Source organism: Neolamprologus multifasciatus, chromosome 20 (genome assembly GCF_963576455.1).
Source record: "Neolamprologus multifasciatus chromosome 20, fNeoMul1.2, whole genome shotgun sequence".
NCBI lineage: Eukaryota > Metazoa > Chordata > Actinopteri > Cichliformes > Cichlidae > Neolamprologus > Neolamprologus multifasciatus.
The window spans coordinates 19,750,766-19,771,093 of record NC_140458.1 but is presented as its reverse complement, the minus strand read 5'-3'; the positions used below and the strand labels follow the sequence as shown (position 1 = coordinate 19,771,093).

The window sequence follows — 20,328 nt, the reverse complement described above, 5'->3', positions numbered from 1 at the left end:
TGTAAAATCAGATTAATTACCCTTACTTTGATAAAACATCCAAACCAATTGCCTGAAAGTGAAATAAAAAAACTGCCTGAAGAAGTAACTGACATGAGGGCCTCAGAGGTTTCGCCACGTTCTTTTAATATCCTTACACTACATTTTGTATGTTTGGTTGTGTGGTTTTTTTTATTTTTTTTTATTTTAAGTTTATGAAACAACTGGCTCTACTCTAATTTTTACCAGTAGAGGCAAGAGTACACTAAAGGAAATTTAAAAAGTTATGTAACTAACTTTTTTTTTTTTTTTTTTTTTTTTTTTTTTTTGTAAAGCAATTTGTAGATGAGGCCTGAGGGGCTGAAACAAGTTTAGTTTGCACAAGTTTTTAAAATTTGAAAAGTCACAAAGCAAATTTGGTTTCACGTGCGCTGGTTTAAGACAGTTTCAAGAAACCGTGTGCAGACTCTATTAGATTCCATCTCTAAAAGCTGATTGTTAGTTTGTAGACTTTTCCTTTTTGTCACACACTTTGAGTGTTTTTCATGGATTGTATCAGAATCGATCAACCTTACAGCAACTGCCTGCCACCAATGTGAACACAATTCTTCAGTTTACCTTTATCATGTCATGCATACTATTACAGTAGACATGGGTTTTCCACAGATTGTACATTAACTATTCACCTTAACTGCTGAATTTTAAAAAAAAAAATTTTCAATTAGTTTGGTTTCTTCTTTTGTCAATGAGGCATGAACTTTTCAAGTTGTGAAGCAGGTTCCTATGATTGGATGTCATAGCCATGTCACTGTATCATGTGACTAGGAGGTGTGATTTCAGTTGCAGATGAGCTGAGTGCATAATTGTCTGATGTAGAGCTGGTGTGCTTGAAAGCTATTATTTTTGTGGAGTAACAAACTGGCAGCCCTGGAGTGTTTTCTGCTTGTTTTTAGCTCAGCACTTATCACCTTAATGTGGATGTGTCTGTGTAAGCCAAACAATAAATGATTCAGGATAGTTATTAGGCTATTGGCATTTATTTTTTTTATTTTTTTTAGCATTGTAACTGCTGGTTAAACAGGTGAATACACTCCAGCCTCATTCTGTGTGAGTTTCCTGAAAACACAATGTTGAGAATCTTCAGCAGAACTATGGTAAGCAATTCAGTGTAGTTGTTTAGGATTTATCTTACTGAAGTCATAACAAAAGCCCATTACCTTGTATTCATAAATATGTCTGAGGTTTTATTTGTTTTTGTTAACGTAATAATTAACAGAAGCAATTTCTTCATGTTTTAACCAAATGAATGCTAGTAAAAGTCTCAGGATTTATTACCTGATCTCCTTTTATTCTATATTCATGTATTTTTGTTGTCTTTCTGTCTCCCAGGTGAAGCTGGGGAAGATGAATCCTCCAGACCAGGTCCGATCTTATCAGTTAGTGAAGCCTGTACGAGTGATTCTTATTAGTGACAGATACTTGAACCAGCAGAAGGGACTTCCCAGGGTACCTGTCCCCCCTCTGCGGAAAACATGTGAGGGCTACCTCAGTGCCCTGGAGCCCATAATAGAAGAGGATGAGTGGAAGCGAGCGAAACAGCTGGTTGAGGCCTTTATGAAAAGAGGAGGGGTTGGAGAGGAACTGCAGAGAAGCCTGGAGAAGAAAGCATGCAACACTGTCAACTGGGTGAGCTCATTTACTGCCACTAAAGAGGTTCAAGTTGCAGTGACCAGACATAGGGAACTGACTGAAAATGAATGATCATGTTATAGGGAAGGAAGAAGATGGAATTAAATAGGTCTCAGGTAGGATCGGTTAGAACAAAAAACATCAGGCCTTATTCATTAGTAAAAATAGAAAAGTACTATAGAAATGCTATTCCAGAGGACTATACTATGAAGAAATTTCAACATACCCAGTCTTTCTTTATCTGGCTTCACAAAACCTAAAAACTGCAGGCAGCAATGAAGAGTACTGATAATTTAATGTATTGTGTCAAACAAAGCAGCTCTGTTTCAGAACATTTGGTAACTGAAAACCACTGTGATTGAAAAGTTGAAATGAATCTTTATTGGTCTTATTGATTAACAATGTTGCATTAAACAGTAAAATGAAACACAAAAGAGAACTTGTTTTTTGATCATTGCAAGTGGGGAAATAATTCAATAAGTGAAATTTATATAAATCTGTCTTACTGCTCACTGTGCTTCAAGTGCTGCCATCAGTTTCTAATCTGACAGCTGCTCATCAGAGTTTTGAAACTTAAATGTTTATATGCATTGGGTTAAAGTTTACTCTGTGTGTTCAAGTCTGACACTGTCCCACAGCCTGATTTGGAAACTAGTCTATCACTAACAAAGTGAAATACATTTTATTGAGTGAATGCTATTCACAAGCAGCAGCAAAAGTAATATTTAGTCTAGAAGTAATATACATTAATCATAATATTTTTGGTTTATAAGTGTTTTTATAAAATATAATTCTTTGTTTGTCTTAAGTGAGCTGTGGTACTGCACTCAATTAATTTAAAAAATGTGATTTGATGTATAATTTGTCTATTTGCCCTGAGCCTTATCATTAAAGGCAATGGCAGAATGTACAGCTGTAGTTATAGTAATTGATGAAAATACTGCAATTACAGAAAATGGTGTAAATTTGTCAAGAACTGCAGATAGAGTAGGAACACTTAAATGAAATTTTGCAAAATCTTAGAAACTCAAGTGATGACACTCATTTTTATCAGCTGCTTTCTGCAGGATTAATTAACAGCCTGATACTGTGTGTAGACGACAGACCTGTGGGGGAAGTTGGAATACTTTGGGAACCGGAGCCCTGTGGTGATTAACGCAAATGTCCAGATTGCGTGTCCTCGACTGGATTTCAGGGATAAACGGGGACAAATTAGGTAAACCAACACACACTCTTACACAAAAATGATACCTTGTATATGTGTTTATAGCTTTTTAAAACAACTAACATGTTTTGTTTTTTTTGGGGGGGGGGTCCTGCTTAGGTGTGCAGCCAAACTAATAGTAGCTCTTTTGGAATTTAAGACAACCATTGAAAAGTGAGTACCGGAATCAAATTAATGTTTAATTAATTAATTAATCTCCAGAGATCTAAGATGCCATAGTGCAGTTAACACGTCCTATGCTCACAGGACCTTTTGAGAATAAATGAGGAAACTGATCTCACCTGAGCATGAAACTATTAGTCGGTAAAATTAATTAGGAGCGTCTGAAACTGAGTCTGTTTTGTAAAAATGCCTGTAATAACTAAAGTTCTAATTCCATCAACATGTTCCAAAAGACACCAAAACTAGAAAAGTGGTTAAGAGATCCAGTTTAGTAGTTTTTGGTACTTGTGTATTGTCTCTATTTTTCAGCCCACCTCGGTTTACTGATGGAGGCTGTCTCTTTCACAGTGAGACATTACCAGCTGAGAATCTGGGAGGGAAACCTCTTTGTATGGAGCAGTATTCCCAGTTGCTGTCAACCTGCCGCATCCCAGGTCTGGAGAGGGACTCGGTGGTGTTCCATGCCAAGATCGGCAATCCACCCAAACACATCACAGTGGTATATAACTCTCAGGTGAGATTTTATTTTATTCTTTGCACAACATATTACCAGAGGCTTTGTGGAGATGCTTGCAAAGAGCCAAAGCTGTGTTACAAGTAGAGATGGCACGATACCACTTTTTTTATGTCCGATACCGATACCGATATCATAAATTTGGATATCTGCCGATACCGATATGAATCCGATATAGTGTGTTTTTTTAATCAACAAAACGTTTTTTTAATATCTTGCTGCATTTTGTATAAGTTTATACTCAAGTTTAAATAAATAACAACACTAAAGCTATTCTGTTATACCTGTATGTAAAAAATACACTGCATCCAAAATATGTCATAGTTCAGCAACACTGATCAATCTAATAAAGTTAAACCTGCTCCATCCTCCCTATTCTGGTATTTTAAAGAGTACTTAGAAGAAATTTTAAGCAACCTAACTAATAGGGTTGCAAACTCCCAGCAAAAAAAAAAAAAAAAAATAGGGAACCACCCTCTTCCTCATGATGCTTAATCGATGTAATCAAATTTAATTTGATGCAGGGGGAAAATGCACAAAAATAAATTATTTTTCAAGAATAATTAAATAGATTCAACATCTTTCTTCAACAGAACTGCAGACTGCACAGATGGTATCTTCCCAAAGGAAAAAGTACTATAGCTTACTAGGGTATATTAGACTTAACAGTCACTATATACAGTAATGGACTTCTATATATTTTACACAAGATTAAAACTTTGGGTGTAAGAGTCAGATAATTATTTATTAAAAACTAGACATTTTAAATGAGAATAAGAAAGAAAAGTATGTCTTTGTGCCCCCTTTTCCCTGTTCATGCCCTATCGGCCCCCCTGGCTAAACTTTGCTAGATCCGCCCCTGCACAGTTACCAGCTGTCAGCTGCGTAGAAAAAGATCCTGGTGTAGAAAGTAATATTAAATAAATTCTAACAACAGCTTATCAAGCTTAAACGTGCTGCTGTTGTTCAGCAGCACGTTGGTTTCCTCTTTCTGGTGAGAAGTGGGGCAAAAACTAAGAAGAGAGACGGACTCGCGACAGAAAAGCCGATCAGCTGATCATTAAGCAGTTTCACGATTGAAGCAGCAGGAGAGAGAGAGAGAGAGAGGCAGTCGCTCCAGGTATGGTTGTTAAGCTTAACGTGGGAACGCTTTACAGACATTCAGAGATGAACTTACACACTTGCTTTACTTCTCTCTGGGAAAACTTCCTCATAGATGAAATGCTGGTTTGGTAGCGAGGCTACAAATACACACAGCCGCTCTATCACGTGATGCACACTGCTGCTACGTGCTACGGTTATGAGCAGAGTTACGCCGCGTAGCAAGTTTTGTGAGGTGCTTTTTTGATATTTAATGGATCGGATTACATTTTTTATTTCTCGCCGATATCCGATCCAGTAATTTGGGTCAGTATCGGACCGATACGTAATATCGGATCGGTCCATCTCTAGTTACAAGCATAATGCGGTTGTTTCTGTCCTGGATGCAGTATGCACTTTGCCATTGTGCTTTTGTGGAATAGAAATAAAAGTAATGTTTATATCCACGCTGTAGACTGTGCCACTATTTTCCTCCTCCTCTGAGACAAAATGAAATCTGCTGATTGGACTCTATGGCAAGCGAGCTAACAATTCCAACAAACTGAACCACTGGGATTCTCTATTCTTATCCCTAATAAGAGTGGGCCAACATCATATTAAAGTCTATGGGTTAAGAATGGGATATCACTCAAATTCACACGGATGAGTGAATAGTTTACTGTGTATAAGGAAATGAGCACACCTTTTTAAAAAGACATTTAATTATTTGCTTGAATATTGTAGTGTAGCGAGTAACATCTTCACAGGTTTGTTACCCCTGGCTATTGACTTGCGAAAACACTGTACTATATAATGTTAGCTTAATATTTGCTCTATAAACACTACTCGTGACCTACAAAAAACAGTCAAATGGATTCCATTTCTCACGCATACCCTATCTTTGCATGTTCTTTATTCTCCCTTGCTCAAAGGGTATTTTCCTTCCTCTTCTTGTCCTCCACTACCATGTCCGGTTGATAAGCCATCACCAGTTTGTCTGTCTGTATCTGGAAGTCCTACAGGATCTTAGCTTGGTCAATCTCAATAATACACCCTGCTGTTATGTGCTGGATATTCTCAGGGGCATCTTTGCACAGCCTGCACCTGGGGTTTTTACCTGGTGTGGTAGACCCAGCCTCTATGGATCTTGTGCTGAGAGCTTGTTCCTGGTCGAACCCCCAGTTGAACCCCAGATAGGAAGAGAGAGTTTGCCAGAGATGACAATCCAAGCAAACCAAGTGGAACCCAAGTCAATTCTCCTCTCTGCAGACACTGTTGAACACTACCTGAAATGTTTGAAAGAGTAGCTGAAGAACTCTTTGCTGTTGGCCAAAGGAGTGGGCTGTTCACCTAGTCCCACTACCCAAATGTAATGTAGTGCTGAGTTGGACGGGAAGCATGTGCTCAGTAATGCTATTAATCTGTGTCCTCCCTTTGAATCAGTTCTTTGTGGTGGAGGTCTACCACAATGATGGGACTCCGCTGACAGTTGATCAGCTTTGTGTTCAGATGGAGAGCATTTGCACCTCCACATCAGAGACTAACACGGAGCCTGTCGGTATCCTCACCACCCTGGATCGTGACTCTTGGAGCAAAGCATATCTCAGTCTGAAAGGTAAGGCCAAGCTTAGCTTTAACTCAGATTAAACTAATGAAAAAAGTGTGTGACATAAAGTGGTCAACAGTAACTGATCTTGGCAAAGAAGGGTAATCTGCATCCTCTATGATGTGATGAACCAGAAAATAACACAGAAAAACATTTTTGGCATCTATTTCATCCTAGCACATCATTGTTATTCTCTGCAACCTTGGTGAGCTTTTCTAAGTGCACATCATGGTGCTGCAGGTTCTAATGGGAGACCCAGCTAGTTTGCAGTGGATCTCAGCTAATTATTACAACAACAGAATTTACAGGTTACAATTACAGAGTTACAAAAGACTATTATCAGCCTGGCTAGCTGGTAAATAAAACATGTGAATGGAAGAGCCAAAGCTAGCTTGTTAGCAACAACTGAATTTGTAAAATGAAGCAAGAGGATTTTCCTTAGTAAATTTTTTTAAAAAAATAGAAAAGAGGAAAAAAAGATTACAAGTCAAACTTCTAGACTTGGGCAACCATCAATACTGCACACCTCAGGGTCCTATCCTAAAAGGACATCACTGAAATAACACTCAATAAACATAAAGTTAAAAATTGTACCCTATGATAGTGGAGAAAACATCAGAGAATCCTCCCTTAGCAAGTGCTTGCTGACAATGGGAAGGAAGACCTACTATTTAACAGGAAGTAACCTCTGGCAAACCTAGCCCAGCAATCGAAAGGAAACCTTTTTCTCCCACTTGTGCCCAAAATATCTTTGTTTTGGTAAACAGAGTTCATGACACTGGGTGAGGGCTAGAAAATCAAGTGTAGACTGAATTCTTTGCTTTCACTGTCAACTCTTTGTCATAATTTGCTACTAATCTAGTGATGTTTCACTCCATCTTGACAACACTTGAGAACAGAATCTTTAGATATTTGAACTCAACTCAAATCTAAATTGCTCCTCCTGTGTTTCTAGTTCAGTGAATCAGTCTTAGCCTCTTTCCAACACTCTGGAGTACACTTTTCCAGGAAGGCTGAGCAGTGTGATATTTGTCTCTATAAATTAAGAACTTGCTTTAGAATCATTTTCCACAAAGTCCAGAATGATCAGCCCCATCACAGCTTAAATATCATACTACCATGTTTTCAACTACAGGCTTATTTGCTGTAGAACCAGCTCCTATTCAGGAAAAAGATCCACTCCAGTTTTAAGATTAGATGTCAGAGATTCAATTTTTATAAAACTTGACCCTGAACCATGCTTTAGTTACGCTGGTAGAGGACCTCCTACACCATCAGTACCCATGCCATTATTGGATTGGCATGGGAGGAGGGAAAAAAAATACAAGAGGTACAAACTTTTAAAATGCTCATCATTTCCACTCAGCATTTTTATTAAAAGAATATATAACAAACCTCACCAGATGCCATGTTTACTGTTTAATTAATGAATATTTCACAAATTGTAACAATTACTTCAACAAAATCTTTCAACCAGTAATTTTGTATATTCAAAGGTATTTTATTGTTAAACCAAAATGTCTCATTTAGGATGAAAAATGCACCAAAGAGTAAACTAAAGTATGTGTGACCTTGGACGTGCATATGAACATACTATTTAATAAGAATGTGCCCCTATTTTTGCATTACAAACGCTGAGGTTGGGTGGGGAAGAGCATGCTGAGCACTTCTCTAGTTGGTGAGTGAGTGTATTTTATGAATGTATGGATAAATAGATCAACCAATTCCTACACCCCTGGTCACGCTAGTAAAAAAGAGACGAGAAAAGGAATGATGGCGATGTTAACTGTCTTGATGCATGCCTAATTATGCAGGTAAGGTTAGGGAAACCTGCAGTCAGATGAGAAGTCACTTGGATGACGAAATGTTTCTCCCGCTGAAAACGGTTAACCTCCATTCCAAACGGAATACCTCCAGGTGAACAGAATTAACTTTCTGGGGCAATGTTAACTTATTTTTTGCACATAAGTGAGGGGTGAAATTGTATAGTGTACTTGCCTTTGTGTATTTGCATGTATACCTGTGACTGCTTCATGCGGTCTGTGATGGAGACGCTCTGTCATAGCAAGATCTGTTAAACTGTTAAAAATCATTGGGTTTGGTTGGTTTTGTTTTTTGTAGATCAAACAAACAAAGAATCACTGTCAGCCATTGAAAGGAGCATCTTCACATTGTGTTTGGATAGAGCCATACCTCGAGAGTCTGACAAGTACGGCACATGTGATTGCCACCTAATAACACATGGAGGAGGCAGCCAGTGGAATAGTGCCAACCGCTGGTTTGACAAGTCACTGCAGGTGAGAAACAACCTGAAGAAATGGATGGTTATGTGGTATTTTGTGTGTGTGGTGTGGGGGGGAGGGGAGGGACAGGAATTCCCCACTGCCTCCCTCAGTCACCTGATATTCCTTAACTTATTTAATGGGCAACATGGTGGTTCAGTGGTTCACTGTTGCCTCACAGTAAGCAGTTACTGGTTTTCCAATCCATTATCGGCTCGTTGAAACATTGCGGCAAAAGGTCGAGGGAAAGCACCGAGTTTTTTAAATAGACTAACAATGAGGCGGAGTTGTTGCTGCCAGTAACACAAAAGTACAAAGTTGCCAAAGCGAGTGAGAATTAAATAATTTGAAGAAAAGCTATCTGAAGCATGTACAAACTGATACAAATCTTTAATAGGGCTGTCAAAATTGAGAGCAAACAAAACAACTGCTGTATAATGCCCTCCGCTATCTTTTTTTAATTGGTCACATGACTGCATCACATGACTAAAATGCATCATGATTTTAGAAAGTCTGCGTTTTTTAGTGTCCACGCGGGACAGCTCCATTTTGAAATGTATGCGTTTTCAAGAGCACTTTTCAAGAACGCTGCGTTTTTCTTTGGGGAAAGCGCCGTCTTAGGCTACGTCCACACATACCCGGGTATTTTTGAAAATGCCGATTTTTCTATGCGTTTGCACCTTTCGTCCACACGTAAACGGCATTTTCGGTCACTGAAAACTGAGATTTCTAAAATCGCCTGCCAGGGTGGATATTTTTGAAAACTCAGTTTTTGCATTTACGTGTGGACGAGAAAAACGGAGAAAACGCAGCGTCAAAGGTGTGCGCCTTTTTTGACATCACACTGTGCGCCACATTATTGTTTCGGTGAAATGAATTTCTACAATACTGTTACTTGTACTCTCTGCAGTGTTTAAATGCTTACATATACACACACAGTTACTGTCCCTCCACACATACAACTCGGTTCTGCTTCTATGCCCCATCTTTGTTTACTGTTTCCCACCGAGGCTTCTAGACTTCTGATTGGCCAACATTTTTACACGGTTAGGAATATATCGCCACCTGTTGCTTTGGCATGTTCCTAGCAGCGTTTTCCTTCATTTCTGCGTTTATGTGTGGACGGGATTTTTTTTAATTTTTAAACGAAAACGGAAAATCTCAGTTTTCAAAAATACCCGTGTACGTGTGGACGTAGCTGTCTGCCTTAGGTATGAGTGTAATTTGTTCTCACTCTGTGGCTGCTGGGATAGGCTTCAGCCCCCCCTGCAACCCTGAATTGGATATTTAGAAGAAAATGAATGAATGAATTTACTTTAGTATACTTAATGAAGCCCTCCAAAATGTTGTCTTTGTAGGTGGGTGGGTATTTTCTTATACAATTTCTTATTAAAATTGTGTAGAAATGGGTTGAAATCTATGCTTGTAATTGCTTTTTTTTGTCTTCCTTCTACTTCTATCAGTCAATAAACACTAGTGACCCATGCATACATAACTGTGCAACAGCATTGGCTCCACGTTTGAGGACTGATGTGAAATGTTTCAGATGATGATGAGCTGTTCCTTTCCTTCTCCATGCTGTTTTCTTCCAGTTATTCTAGTTTATACAATAAGGTGCAAATCACTGGTTAAACTGAAAAACTTAAGAATAACCTTCTGTATTTACATACATGAAGGGATCTCTTGATTGTATACTTGACCTTCTCGAGTAATGATGTGGTTAAGGAAAACCCTTAACACAATGTAGCTAAAGAGAAAAATTCAGTGTTGATTTTATTTCGTGACCTTTTACTCTATTCACTTATTTTGCTATCTTTCTGCCTTAAAAAAAAAAACAAAAAACCCAGAAGACCCGTGTCTTGCAATGTAAGTTTAAGTTACATTTTTGTAATTAAAAAGTTCAAAAATGTTACAGCACAGTACAGCGACTTGACTCATGTAGATATCATGGTGTACCTTTTTATCTGTTTTAGTTGACTAAAATGTGTTTTTTTTTCTCCTCCGTTGTATTCCTCTATACCCGAGGTATGTCCAGCAGACATTCCTGGTTTCTAAGTAAGAAAGTAGTTTTTTTCTTTTCTTTTTCTTTTTTTTCTTCAAATTCCTGAATTATCTGCCAGTTCTGAGTATGTGCTATTCCCCCCCAAAAAAGATTTGTTTCACTGCACAAAAGTGTGTAAAGCAGCTTATTCGTGGGGTATGTTAGAGTTTCTAATCCACAACCATTTAGTGACAGGTAGGATCATAAAGATTTCAAACATGGAGACAACACAATTGCAATTAAATCCTAATACTGTTTCTGTCTTTCAGATAATTGTTGCAGAAGATGGGTCATGGGGTTTAAATCTGATTCATGTTGTTGCTGATGGTGCAGTTAGTATGGCCCTCACTGACTATCTTGTCGCATCCATGTAAGTGGAACCAAATTGTTTTTCGGTTATGTAGATTTAGGCTTTTTCTTTTGTTATTACATTATTGAAAATTCAGATGTTAAATTTTAAAATCATTACATGGCATTAACACAGATGTATGGTTTTCGTGAATCACACAATTTGGGTATATGTATGTATTTATGTGTGGAAGGTATGAATGAATTTAATTGTTCACGCCTGGGTTATGATCACTTGGCTGTGCAAACATCACCTCCTTCATGACTTAATGATTATAGGAGGGCACATGCTCTGTTTGTTTGGCATACTGTATGGTGCCTTTGGTTTGTTCATGTGATATTGTTCCACCAAATGTATTTGCCCTCATTTTTGAAACAGGAAGAAGCCAGAGATGAGGCAAGCTTCCATTCTGCCTTTACCTATGCCCCAGAAACTACACTTCCATGTCACCCCTGATATCAAAGACATCATTGAGCAGGCTAAAAGGAGCATGGACAGGTGAGTACATATCACTTTTAAATTGTTCAATATGGCTCATGTTGAACAAACATCTGCACATCTGGCACGAAAAGACTGTCACTAACACTAACAAAGCTAGGGCTAAGGCATGGCTATTAGAGCAAATAAAACATTTGGTTATATGTATGAAAAGAATATGGTTAAAGGCTATATTGCACTTAGAAATGATGTTGAAAAACAAAATGGGATGTTACACACAACACATCTTGTGTGAGTTTTAAAATAAATTTCACAATACAAAGCAACAAATGTGTTCAAAATTGAATACATTGTGGTATTTTTATTGTGTTGGTGTAAACCTGTCCTTCATAAAACTCAAGTGAGCTACAAAAAAGTAGCTTTTGGTCTTGCTGCATAAAAATCTCAATGTATGTAAAGCACCCAATTAATAGATGTGAATACGTTCAGGTTTTCTGTAAGTAGAATTAATAGTGTGTAATATATCTCTGACCTTTATTACAGTTTGTTACCACAAGTCAAGTATCAGCAAAGTGCCTAACCATAATCTCGCCTCGGGTACCAAAATGGCATTTGTGTGTATTCAATGGTTACTTGTGTTTGACACGGTTTGTTATTGCATCTGTATAATGTTTGTTCCATTCCTCCAACTATAGAAACATCCAAAACTTTGATCTGAGTGTTATGGTTTTTGACCACTTTGGGAAAAATTATCTGAAGGCCCACAACATGAGCCCTGATGCTTTCATCCAAATGGCCATACAGCTGGCCTGCTACAGGTGAAATCCTGAAACCTCATGGAGAATGAGATGTGTATGCAGAATGTTGTCAGATCTGACAGACAGATAAGCAGCTCTACTAGAATGTTTCACACATGGAGATATGTGAAATAACACTCTCTGACATGAGATGTCTAGCTTGTTCATAGTTTATAAGCACTTTGGAGAGATTGGGATGCCCCACAATGTATTTCATATGGTATTTAAAATTCTGGCATTTATAGTGAGGAAAAAACTGCTGTGATCTCAGCCAGTATGCTTACATTAGCCCAAAGGAAGGAGGAATTACTACATCGCAGAGCCAGTATTTCTCTCATGAGTCAGTAAGTTTTAGAACTTTGTTGCAACGCAGTTTATGGAAAATCTTTCTCTCCCTTCTCTTGACAGGATGAATAAGCAGGTCTGTGCATCATATGAAGCTGTCAGCCAGCGAATGTTCAGGCATGGACGTGTGTCCCTACTGCTTTCGACGACAAGTGTCTCAGCTGCCTTTGTCAAGGCCTTTGATGACCCTGAAAAGCAGGTCTGGCAAGATCCAACTCTTACAATCAGGTTCATAAATATCTGCACAGGGACAGTTGTTGTTTGTAACTTTGAGTGTGTACAGCACTAAAGTGGAGTAAGTCAAGATATGACTAAGTGTAGAATTTCAGGTTTACTTTAATTGAAAGGTTGTTAACGAAAGTAATTGCATCAGCTATTTACCATTTGTTATGCAGGGGTTAAAGGGGTGCCTGTAGATCAGGAGGTAGAACAGCTCGTCAACTATAAGTGGAAAGTTAGTAGTTTGATTTCTGACTGCTCCAGTCTGAATGCCAAATAGAATAGAAAAGCACTTGGGCACAGAAAAAAGTGCTTGAATGAATGGGTATGAATGAGGGATGTTATGTAACATGTGAGTAGAAGAGCACTATATAAGAAACAGTTCATTTGTCTTAACAGAGGAAGAATTTGATCGCTGACTTTAGTTGCCTTTAAGCATGTTGAGCTATGTGCTACCGTCACTTACTTCCACATCTCTTACAACCTCATTCTTAGTTGCCTGTTGATACTCGTGCTTTTTGGTTGTTTTTTTCTCCATAATATAAACCTTTATTTCATACTTACAGATGTACAGTTAAAACAATGTTGTCATTCTCAGCTCAGTATTTGACACAGTTGAGATGCTGTGTTTGGGTCAGAGTACCGAATGCTTCTTCTGCACAGCAGTTCACCAAACAGACTTCATCTTTCTGTTTTTCACAGAACACGGAGAAGATTGATCTGTTGGAAAAAGCCATAAAAACACACAAAGAGAATATTAAGGTGGTGAGTATCATTTACAACATTTAGTTCTTCAGTTTTGTGGAGTTTATATCTTTTGACGGCAACTGTTCTCTCCATATACTCTGAATTAGTTTAAATTAATTTTCACTCTTGCATGTTGCTCTATCAAATAAAAATTTGTTAAAGTATAATAATAACCTATTCCATCAGTCTTCCAAGGTGTGACAGTGAAAATATCTGACAACGAAAAAGAACTCTAGAGAAGCAAAGAAGACCTGTGTACCTACACAGTTGAATAGTGGGAGCATGGTATACCAATGTACTGATGTGCACCACTGCTTTGGTGGGAAAACTAGACAGGTCTTACCATCAATCTTAGAAAATGGAGTAGATGCAACTATACTATATTACTCACCTGCCTTCACACGCATTGAATTTGAGTGACATCCCATTCTTAATCTATTAACATAATGTTGCCAGCCTTTTGCAGCTTTTGCAGCAGAGTTGAAGATGTTAAAGCTTTCCACAAGGTTTAAGAGTGTGTTTATGGGAATTTCTGACCATTCTTTTAGAAGCGCATTTATTATCTGGAAGTCCAACTCCTGAAAAACAACCCCTCGCCATTATCCCCCCGCCACCAAACTTTACACTTGGACAGTGCAGTCACACAAGTACCGTTCTTCTGGCAACCATGAACCACTGGCAACCACTGGCTTGGCGAACTCAAAAGGGTGATTAATCACTCAGTACTCTAGAGTCCAGAGGCAGTGTGTTTTACACACCCCTGTCAATGCTTTGCATTGCCCTTGTTGATGTAAGGATTGACTGCAGCTTCTCAGCCTTTCAAACCTATTTAATGAACTTATTTAATCATATTGGAATTTTGTAGATTTTCAGATTTGAATTCAATGAGATTGCTGCAAATATTCATCTAACGAGAATGAATATAAAGCTGGCATGATCGAGGAAGCGTTTTTTGTTTGATTATTAGATAATGTTGAATATTCACATCACTTCAAAAAATTGTAAATGAATACACAGTGTGACTGCATTAGTAGAACTACAAAGTGTGTACTTCAGTGCTACTGACAAGGTCAGAACAATACTGGGCTATTTAACTACTAAGCAACAGAAAGTGTTTCTTATTTTCATTCTTGTCCTTGTACCTGACCCCCCCCCCCCCCTTTTTTTTTCTTTTTCTTTTTTTTAAACATCCCTTAACATTGACCTATAAACCATTTAAGTATACTCTATGTATAAACCACACTCATCTACACATAATAGAGAACTAGGCCAAGATCCTATTTTAAATTGGGTTAGGGGTTGCAATGCGTAACTTGGTCCTGTGTCTTTAATCTTTAATTAAAGATATGAGTGTGACAGACATGTAATAGTATCCCAAAGAGTTGCTGGTTAAATATGTAGTATTTTTCTTTTCTTACAGGTAATTGGAGGACATGATATTGTAGCCCATATCATTGCTCTCAGATTGCAAGCTGTTGAGAATAAACTCCCCATGCCTGACATCTTCAGAGACATCTCATACAAAAAAATCCTTAACTACCAACTCGCCGCAAGTCAGGTAAAAACACATTAATGTTGCTTTGTTTATGTTGGTGAAGGGCTTATAGGTAAAACTGATATTTCTCACTAACACATGCATGTGATTAAATAGCTACCCAGCAGAAGTCCTTGCAGGTCATTATGTCATGTCCAAAAAAATGTCATCAGTTGTATGTGTCTACAGATATTTTTAGTTATTAACAAAATTGGACGTCTTGATGCATTCTCAATCATCCAGGAAAATCTCCAAAAGTTGATTCTGTTCATCTGGACGTAGCGTTTTCTGGGAGAAACGTTTCGTCACTCATCCAAGTGACTTCTTCAGTCTCAGCTGACTGCAGGTTTCCCCAATCGTATAAACAGTACATTTGCATAATGACTGAAACCAGCCCACTGAAGGAACAATGGGCTGTGAGGTCAGTTCCTTAATCATAATTATGCAAATTCTCATGACCATTGATCAACAAGAGTGTCCACTAGGTGTAAATAGACTGCAGAGTCCTGGCTCGTCAGGCCAGGACTCTCAATATAACAGGGAAGAACGGACACTCTTTCAAGGATGAGGATGTACACATCCTGGACAGGGGAAAACGCTGGTTTGAAGGGGAAAACGCTGGTTTGAGCGGGAAAACGCTGGTTTGAGCGGGAAAACGCTGGTTTGAGCGTGGAGTCAAGGAGGCCATTTATGTGAAAAGGGAAAGACCATCTCTGAATCGAGGAGGGGGCCTAAGGGTCCATCTTTCGCCATCATACAATGCTGTGATTGCAGCCATTCCCCAACTCTCTGTGACTGGTACTCATGGCCATTGATCAGTGGTCTTTGATCAGTGGGTTTTGATAAATGGTCATGAGAATTTGCATAACTATGATTAAGGAACTGACCTCACAGCCCATTGTTCCTTCAGTGGGCTGGTTTCAGTCATTATGCAAATGTACTGTTTATAAGATTGGGGAAACCTGCAGTCAGCTGAGACTGAAGAAGTCACTTGGATGAGTGACGAAACGTTTCTCCCAGAAAACGCTACGTCCAGATGAACAGAATCAACTTTTGGAGAAACAAAATTGGACATTTATTTAAATTTCCCTTCAAATTTCATTAAAAAATACTCAACCAGTGGATGTGTACTAAAGTGGAAGAAATCATCATTAAAGAAGACAGTTTGTAAAATTGTATAGTTTACATTTCTTTTAAACTCTGATATTGAACATAATATATAGAAGTCAGTTTGGAGTGGAAGACATCCATAAAACCCAACAGTGACTTCATACAGCAGAAAAACCCACAAACAACTATGGATGGCTGCAGGGTGCAAGTATTCTCATGTCCATGAGAGCGATCATTTTTCTGCCCGATTCTTGATGTTGTATTAAAAATGAACCTTTTTATTTAAGACTAGATTTCTTCACATTCACACAAAGATTTAAATTGGAAGCAATGTTCAAGTCATCGCAGCTCTTAAACATCTGACACTTTTAACATGACTGAATTAAAGTAGAAGTGCATTTTAGTTGCATCTCTAACATTTCATTTCACATCTTTTGTGGTGGGACTCACAATGTTATCTAAAGGTCTGTAAAGCAACATTCTCACTTAAATTTCTCTTCACAAGGTGACATCCAATACCGGCTCTGTGGGAGTCCATCAGGTTGATGAAAACTCTGGATACAGTTTGTGCTACAGTGTACATAACAGTCACTTCATCATTGAGATGGCAATTTCCAACACCCACAAGAGACGAAACACACGTCATCTGATCCAAAATATGAAGGATGCACTACTGGACATGAGGGCTTTGCTGGAACAAGCTCCAAGAGCAACTTAAAAATCATCCATAGCTAAACTCTCACCTTATTTTTTGCATTTTCTTTTTATTTGAATGATTATTGAATTTTTTGAGGGGGTGGGGATTTCACCTCATCACCTCTTTGATTACTTGCTCAAAAATGGGAAATTCCATTCTAGATTTAAGTTTTGATCTTTTGTGAAACTTGCAGAGACCGGGTAGTCCTGTGAGTGATCTGTGGTAGGTGGGCTGGAGCAGGCAGTGTCATGGCACACATGCTAAACACAAAGACACAGCTGAGGAAAATCCTTACACAAAAACATTACATTCAAAAGTGAAGCTTAGTTCAGCTTTAGGAGCACAGATTCACTGCAGTGTATGTGTGATGGACCAGTGGCTGTTTTGATCATAAAAATTGTAAAATAAATTAAAACAACGAATACTTTTTATTATTATTGATCCTTTCTGCCCAGTCAACTAAATTGTCTTTGCTTTGCCATAGTGAGGTTGGATTGCAAACTTTTGGACCAAAAAAAAAATTTTTTTTTTCTAGAGTGCATCTCTGGACATTGATAGCTATATTTAGCTAAGAGGACATCTCTCAGAGTACACAAGATTTTGAATTTTTTCAAAGAATGAAATGACAATTCCTGCCTAAGGAATTAGAAATGGGCGGTAATGTAACATACAGGATACCAGCTGCTGTTAACCCTATAATGCCCTTTGTATCATATTTGATACATGAGTATCAGTTTCTGAGACCTGAGATCTCATCAACATGATCAATACTTGCCATAATTTCAAAATGTTATGGACAAAATTATTATTTTTGTCTAAAATAACATTGTTTACAAAAAGTGCCAAAAACACCCGATGTATCAAATGCGATACACTAAATATGTCATACACAACATGATATAGCCAAAAAAAAACCCGTGGATTTTATTATGAGGGTTAATAAACATCTTAGTTCCCAAAAAATCAGAATTGTCTTGCTATTTTTTTGATGGGTTGGGTCTTACAAAGTTAAACGCCAGACTTCACGTGATTAGTGATGGGCAGATGAAGCTTCATGAAGCACTGAAGCTTTTCATCCAATTGGTTCACCCCAGCGCAAAGCTTCTTGAAGCTTCATTTGCTCTAGTAGGACACCTACTGGACGTAAAAATATTAGTTGGCATGAATTTGAAGAGTGTGGCCTTTTGCACACAGCCTGTAAATGTCAACAACAAAAGGAGTGTGTAAAACATGTATATTGTAGTGATGCAGTATACTGTGTATATTTATACTGGCAGTATGGAAAATGATTATTTGGAAATGCTTAAAATGGAAATGATCATTTACTGTGAGGTGTGGTTGGGGTGTGGACAGTGGTTGTGCTTTTGTAACGTTCAGGTATGGACAGCTACACACTGAGGCTTTGAGCCTCAGTCCTGCCCACATTTTATTCTGTAAAAACAAAATTTCCACTGCTTTTATGACCTTTTTAGTGGGGAGAACATAGCTAGGATTTAATGATTTAACAAATCTTTTAAATCCTTTGTCCTCCACAATGCTAAATGGCTGGGAGTCCTCAATCACCATGCTAACCAGGTCTTCATCTATTTGAGATTGTTCTCCTGAGGAAAGACAACAAAAACAAAGCACAAATATAAATATCACACACGTCACTTATTGCATTGTATAATATTGTTATATCATTTAGTAACATTACTGCATGCTATATTATCATGGCATTTGATGGCTCACCTGGTCTTGCTCCACAATCGGTGTTCCCCTATTCTCATGCAAAGCTCTGTAGTGCCTAAGCATGGATGAGGTGTTGTTGTTATATCCCAGCTCCCTGGCACATAGCAAACACTTCACCTTGTACAAAAGTAAAGCCGCTTAACATATGTTTTATTGCACCATCAGTATTATGAAAATACATCTTCTGTAGAAATTTACATACCTTGTTGGGAGGAATAAAATCAAAATGTTCCCACACAGGGGAGGACATCCTCCTCTTCTTAGCTGGCTCCATTCTCTCCTGACTTTCTCTCCTCACTCTCATAAACCTCCAAACTCTCTCCAAACTGTCTCTAACTCTCACTAACCGCAACTCTCCATCAAACACCTACATTTTTGAATGAAGTCTTAGGGGTTTATATCGCTGTCATATCTCGCGGCAAAGTTCGAACCGCTTCATGAACCAGTCACGTGGTAAGCCGGGCAGCGAGGCTTCGGACGTCATCATTTTCAGCTCCTCCCATAAATGAAGCAAGCCTCGATACGCGCTTCGCGGAAACGTCCCCTCAATTACTCGACACACGCTTCGAAGCCTCGATACAGAACGTCACATCACTACACGTGATCATTTTTGGCCACTTCCAGCACCCGTTCCGTAAATTCACGAGGAGACGCGCAACAAAATCGAACCGCTGCATGTTCGGCAGGAATTTAGCCATCGACGATTCACTTCATCGCAGTGGGAGTTTTGTGTAAGCTAACGTTTGTCACTGGCTAGTGTTAAATTACGTTTCTGTGTGGCTGGTGTAAAGTTGTGTTTGTAGGTTTTGCGAAATTTCGCGTAGCGATATCTTGAATATAATCTTTGATTTGCTAAGAGTGTTAGCCGGGCAGTGCTACCAGATTTGTAGCTTAGGTTACCAGTTTGTTTGCAGTTGCTAGCCCAGTGTTGTGGTCTCGTTATGGGACGTGTTTAAAATGAGCTAACGCTAGAAAGCTGATCCGTTAGTTTGACTAATCAACTGGTAACGTTTACTAACCTGCTACCGTAAAATGGACCATTTATCAAATTTCTTTCTAAAGGCTGTCATTTAATTATCTGGCATTCCAACTTTAAACCAAGGTGAGGTTTCTTCACCTAATTAGCTGAAATCCAGTTAGCCAATTTAAAGTAGTGTCATTGCTATGTACTCTGACAGAACAGTGTATCAGTGCGATTGTTTTTTTCAGTTAGCATGTGAATAGAAAAACGGTTATTAATTTAAACAACTATATTTAGCTTAATGTGTGATTATGCCTGTTGCTGTGGTATTTTACGGTGATAGCTGGAAAAGTCTTAGGAAGCTTAGTTTTATTATGTGCAAGGGAACGGCTGCTCAGATGTGTCAGGTAAGCGGTGTCGCTGCCTATCCGATACCTTAACCAAGTGGGTTTCTCTTTTTGTCCTTAAAGGTAGTTAAAAATACTTTTAACCCTTCCCGAATCAACTAAACCTGTTAACAGAGACTGAAGAAATAACAGTCATTAGCATGTGTCCAAAACATCTATATGTTGTCATAAAGAGTCACCAGCTGTTTGAATTAGGACTGGTATTTAGTTCTTTGTAATACCCCTTTCTAACACAAGGTAGTGCAGTGAGCTAGTGGAGCCATCATCTTCCACAAAGTCGTGCAGAAGCGAGGATATCTAAAAACGCATAAAATTTAAAGAAGTTAGGCACTAGTACTTATCCTAAATCAAAACACCTGCTTGTAAGCGGTGCCATCTGGTGGCAGAATTTCACTTTAACCTGTGCGATGCTTTA

General features: G+C 38.4%; 1 protein-coding gene and 1 long non-coding RNA gene across 4 annotated transcripts in view; one reads left to right on the top strand and one right to left on the bottom strand.

The window, feature by feature from the left end:
* The first annotated feature begins 264 nt into the window (after nucleotides 1-264).
* LOC146494843 (carnitine O-acetyltransferase-like) overlaps nucleotides 265-20,328 on the top strand; it is a 20,239-nt gene continuing 175 nt past the window's right edge. Inside the window, exons 1-14 of one of the 3 annotated variants that reach the window (XM_085144868.1) lie at nucleotides 274-1,133; nucleotides 1,369-1,665; nucleotides 2,766-2,884; nucleotides 2,993-3,046; nucleotides 3,404-3,569; nucleotides 6,093-6,264; nucleotides 8,377-8,552; nucleotides 10,848-10,948; nucleotides 11,306-11,425; nucleotides 12,061-12,183; nucleotides 12,571-12,706; nucleotides 13,429-13,491; nucleotides 14,894-15,031; nucleotides 16,623-16,835. In XM_085144868.1, coding sequence (XP_085000994.1) covers nucleotides 1,107-1,133; nucleotides 1,369-1,665; nucleotides 2,766-2,884; nucleotides 2,993-3,046; nucleotides 3,404-3,569; nucleotides 6,093-6,264; nucleotides 8,377-8,552; nucleotides 10,848-10,948; nucleotides 11,306-11,425; nucleotides 12,061-12,183; nucleotides 12,571-12,706; nucleotides 13,429-13,491; nucleotides 14,894-15,031; nucleotides 16,623-16,835 — 1,905 coding nt within the window. In that variant the 5' untranslated portion in view covers nucleotides 274-1,106. Of the gene's footprint in view, nucleotides 1,134-1,368; nucleotides 1,666-2,765; nucleotides 2,885-2,992; nucleotides 3,047-3,403; nucleotides 3,570-6,092; nucleotides 6,265-8,376; nucleotides 8,553-10,847; nucleotides 10,949-11,305; nucleotides 11,426-12,060; nucleotides 12,184-12,570; nucleotides 12,707-13,428; nucleotides 13,492-14,893; nucleotides 15,032-16,622; nucleotides 16,836-20,328 lie in introns of those variants that run through there. The other 2 variants (XM_085144869.1, XM_085144870.1) reach the window with 2 other exon arrangements.
* On the bottom strand, nucleotides 16,874-19,008 carry LOC146494844 (uncharacterized). Its single transcript, XR_014871409.1, has 2 exons — nucleotides 18,546-19,008; nucleotides 16,874-18,415 (listed from the first exon to the last, which is right to left on the bottom strand). It is a non-coding gene; the product is annotated as an uncharacterized LOC146494844 (long non-coding RNA).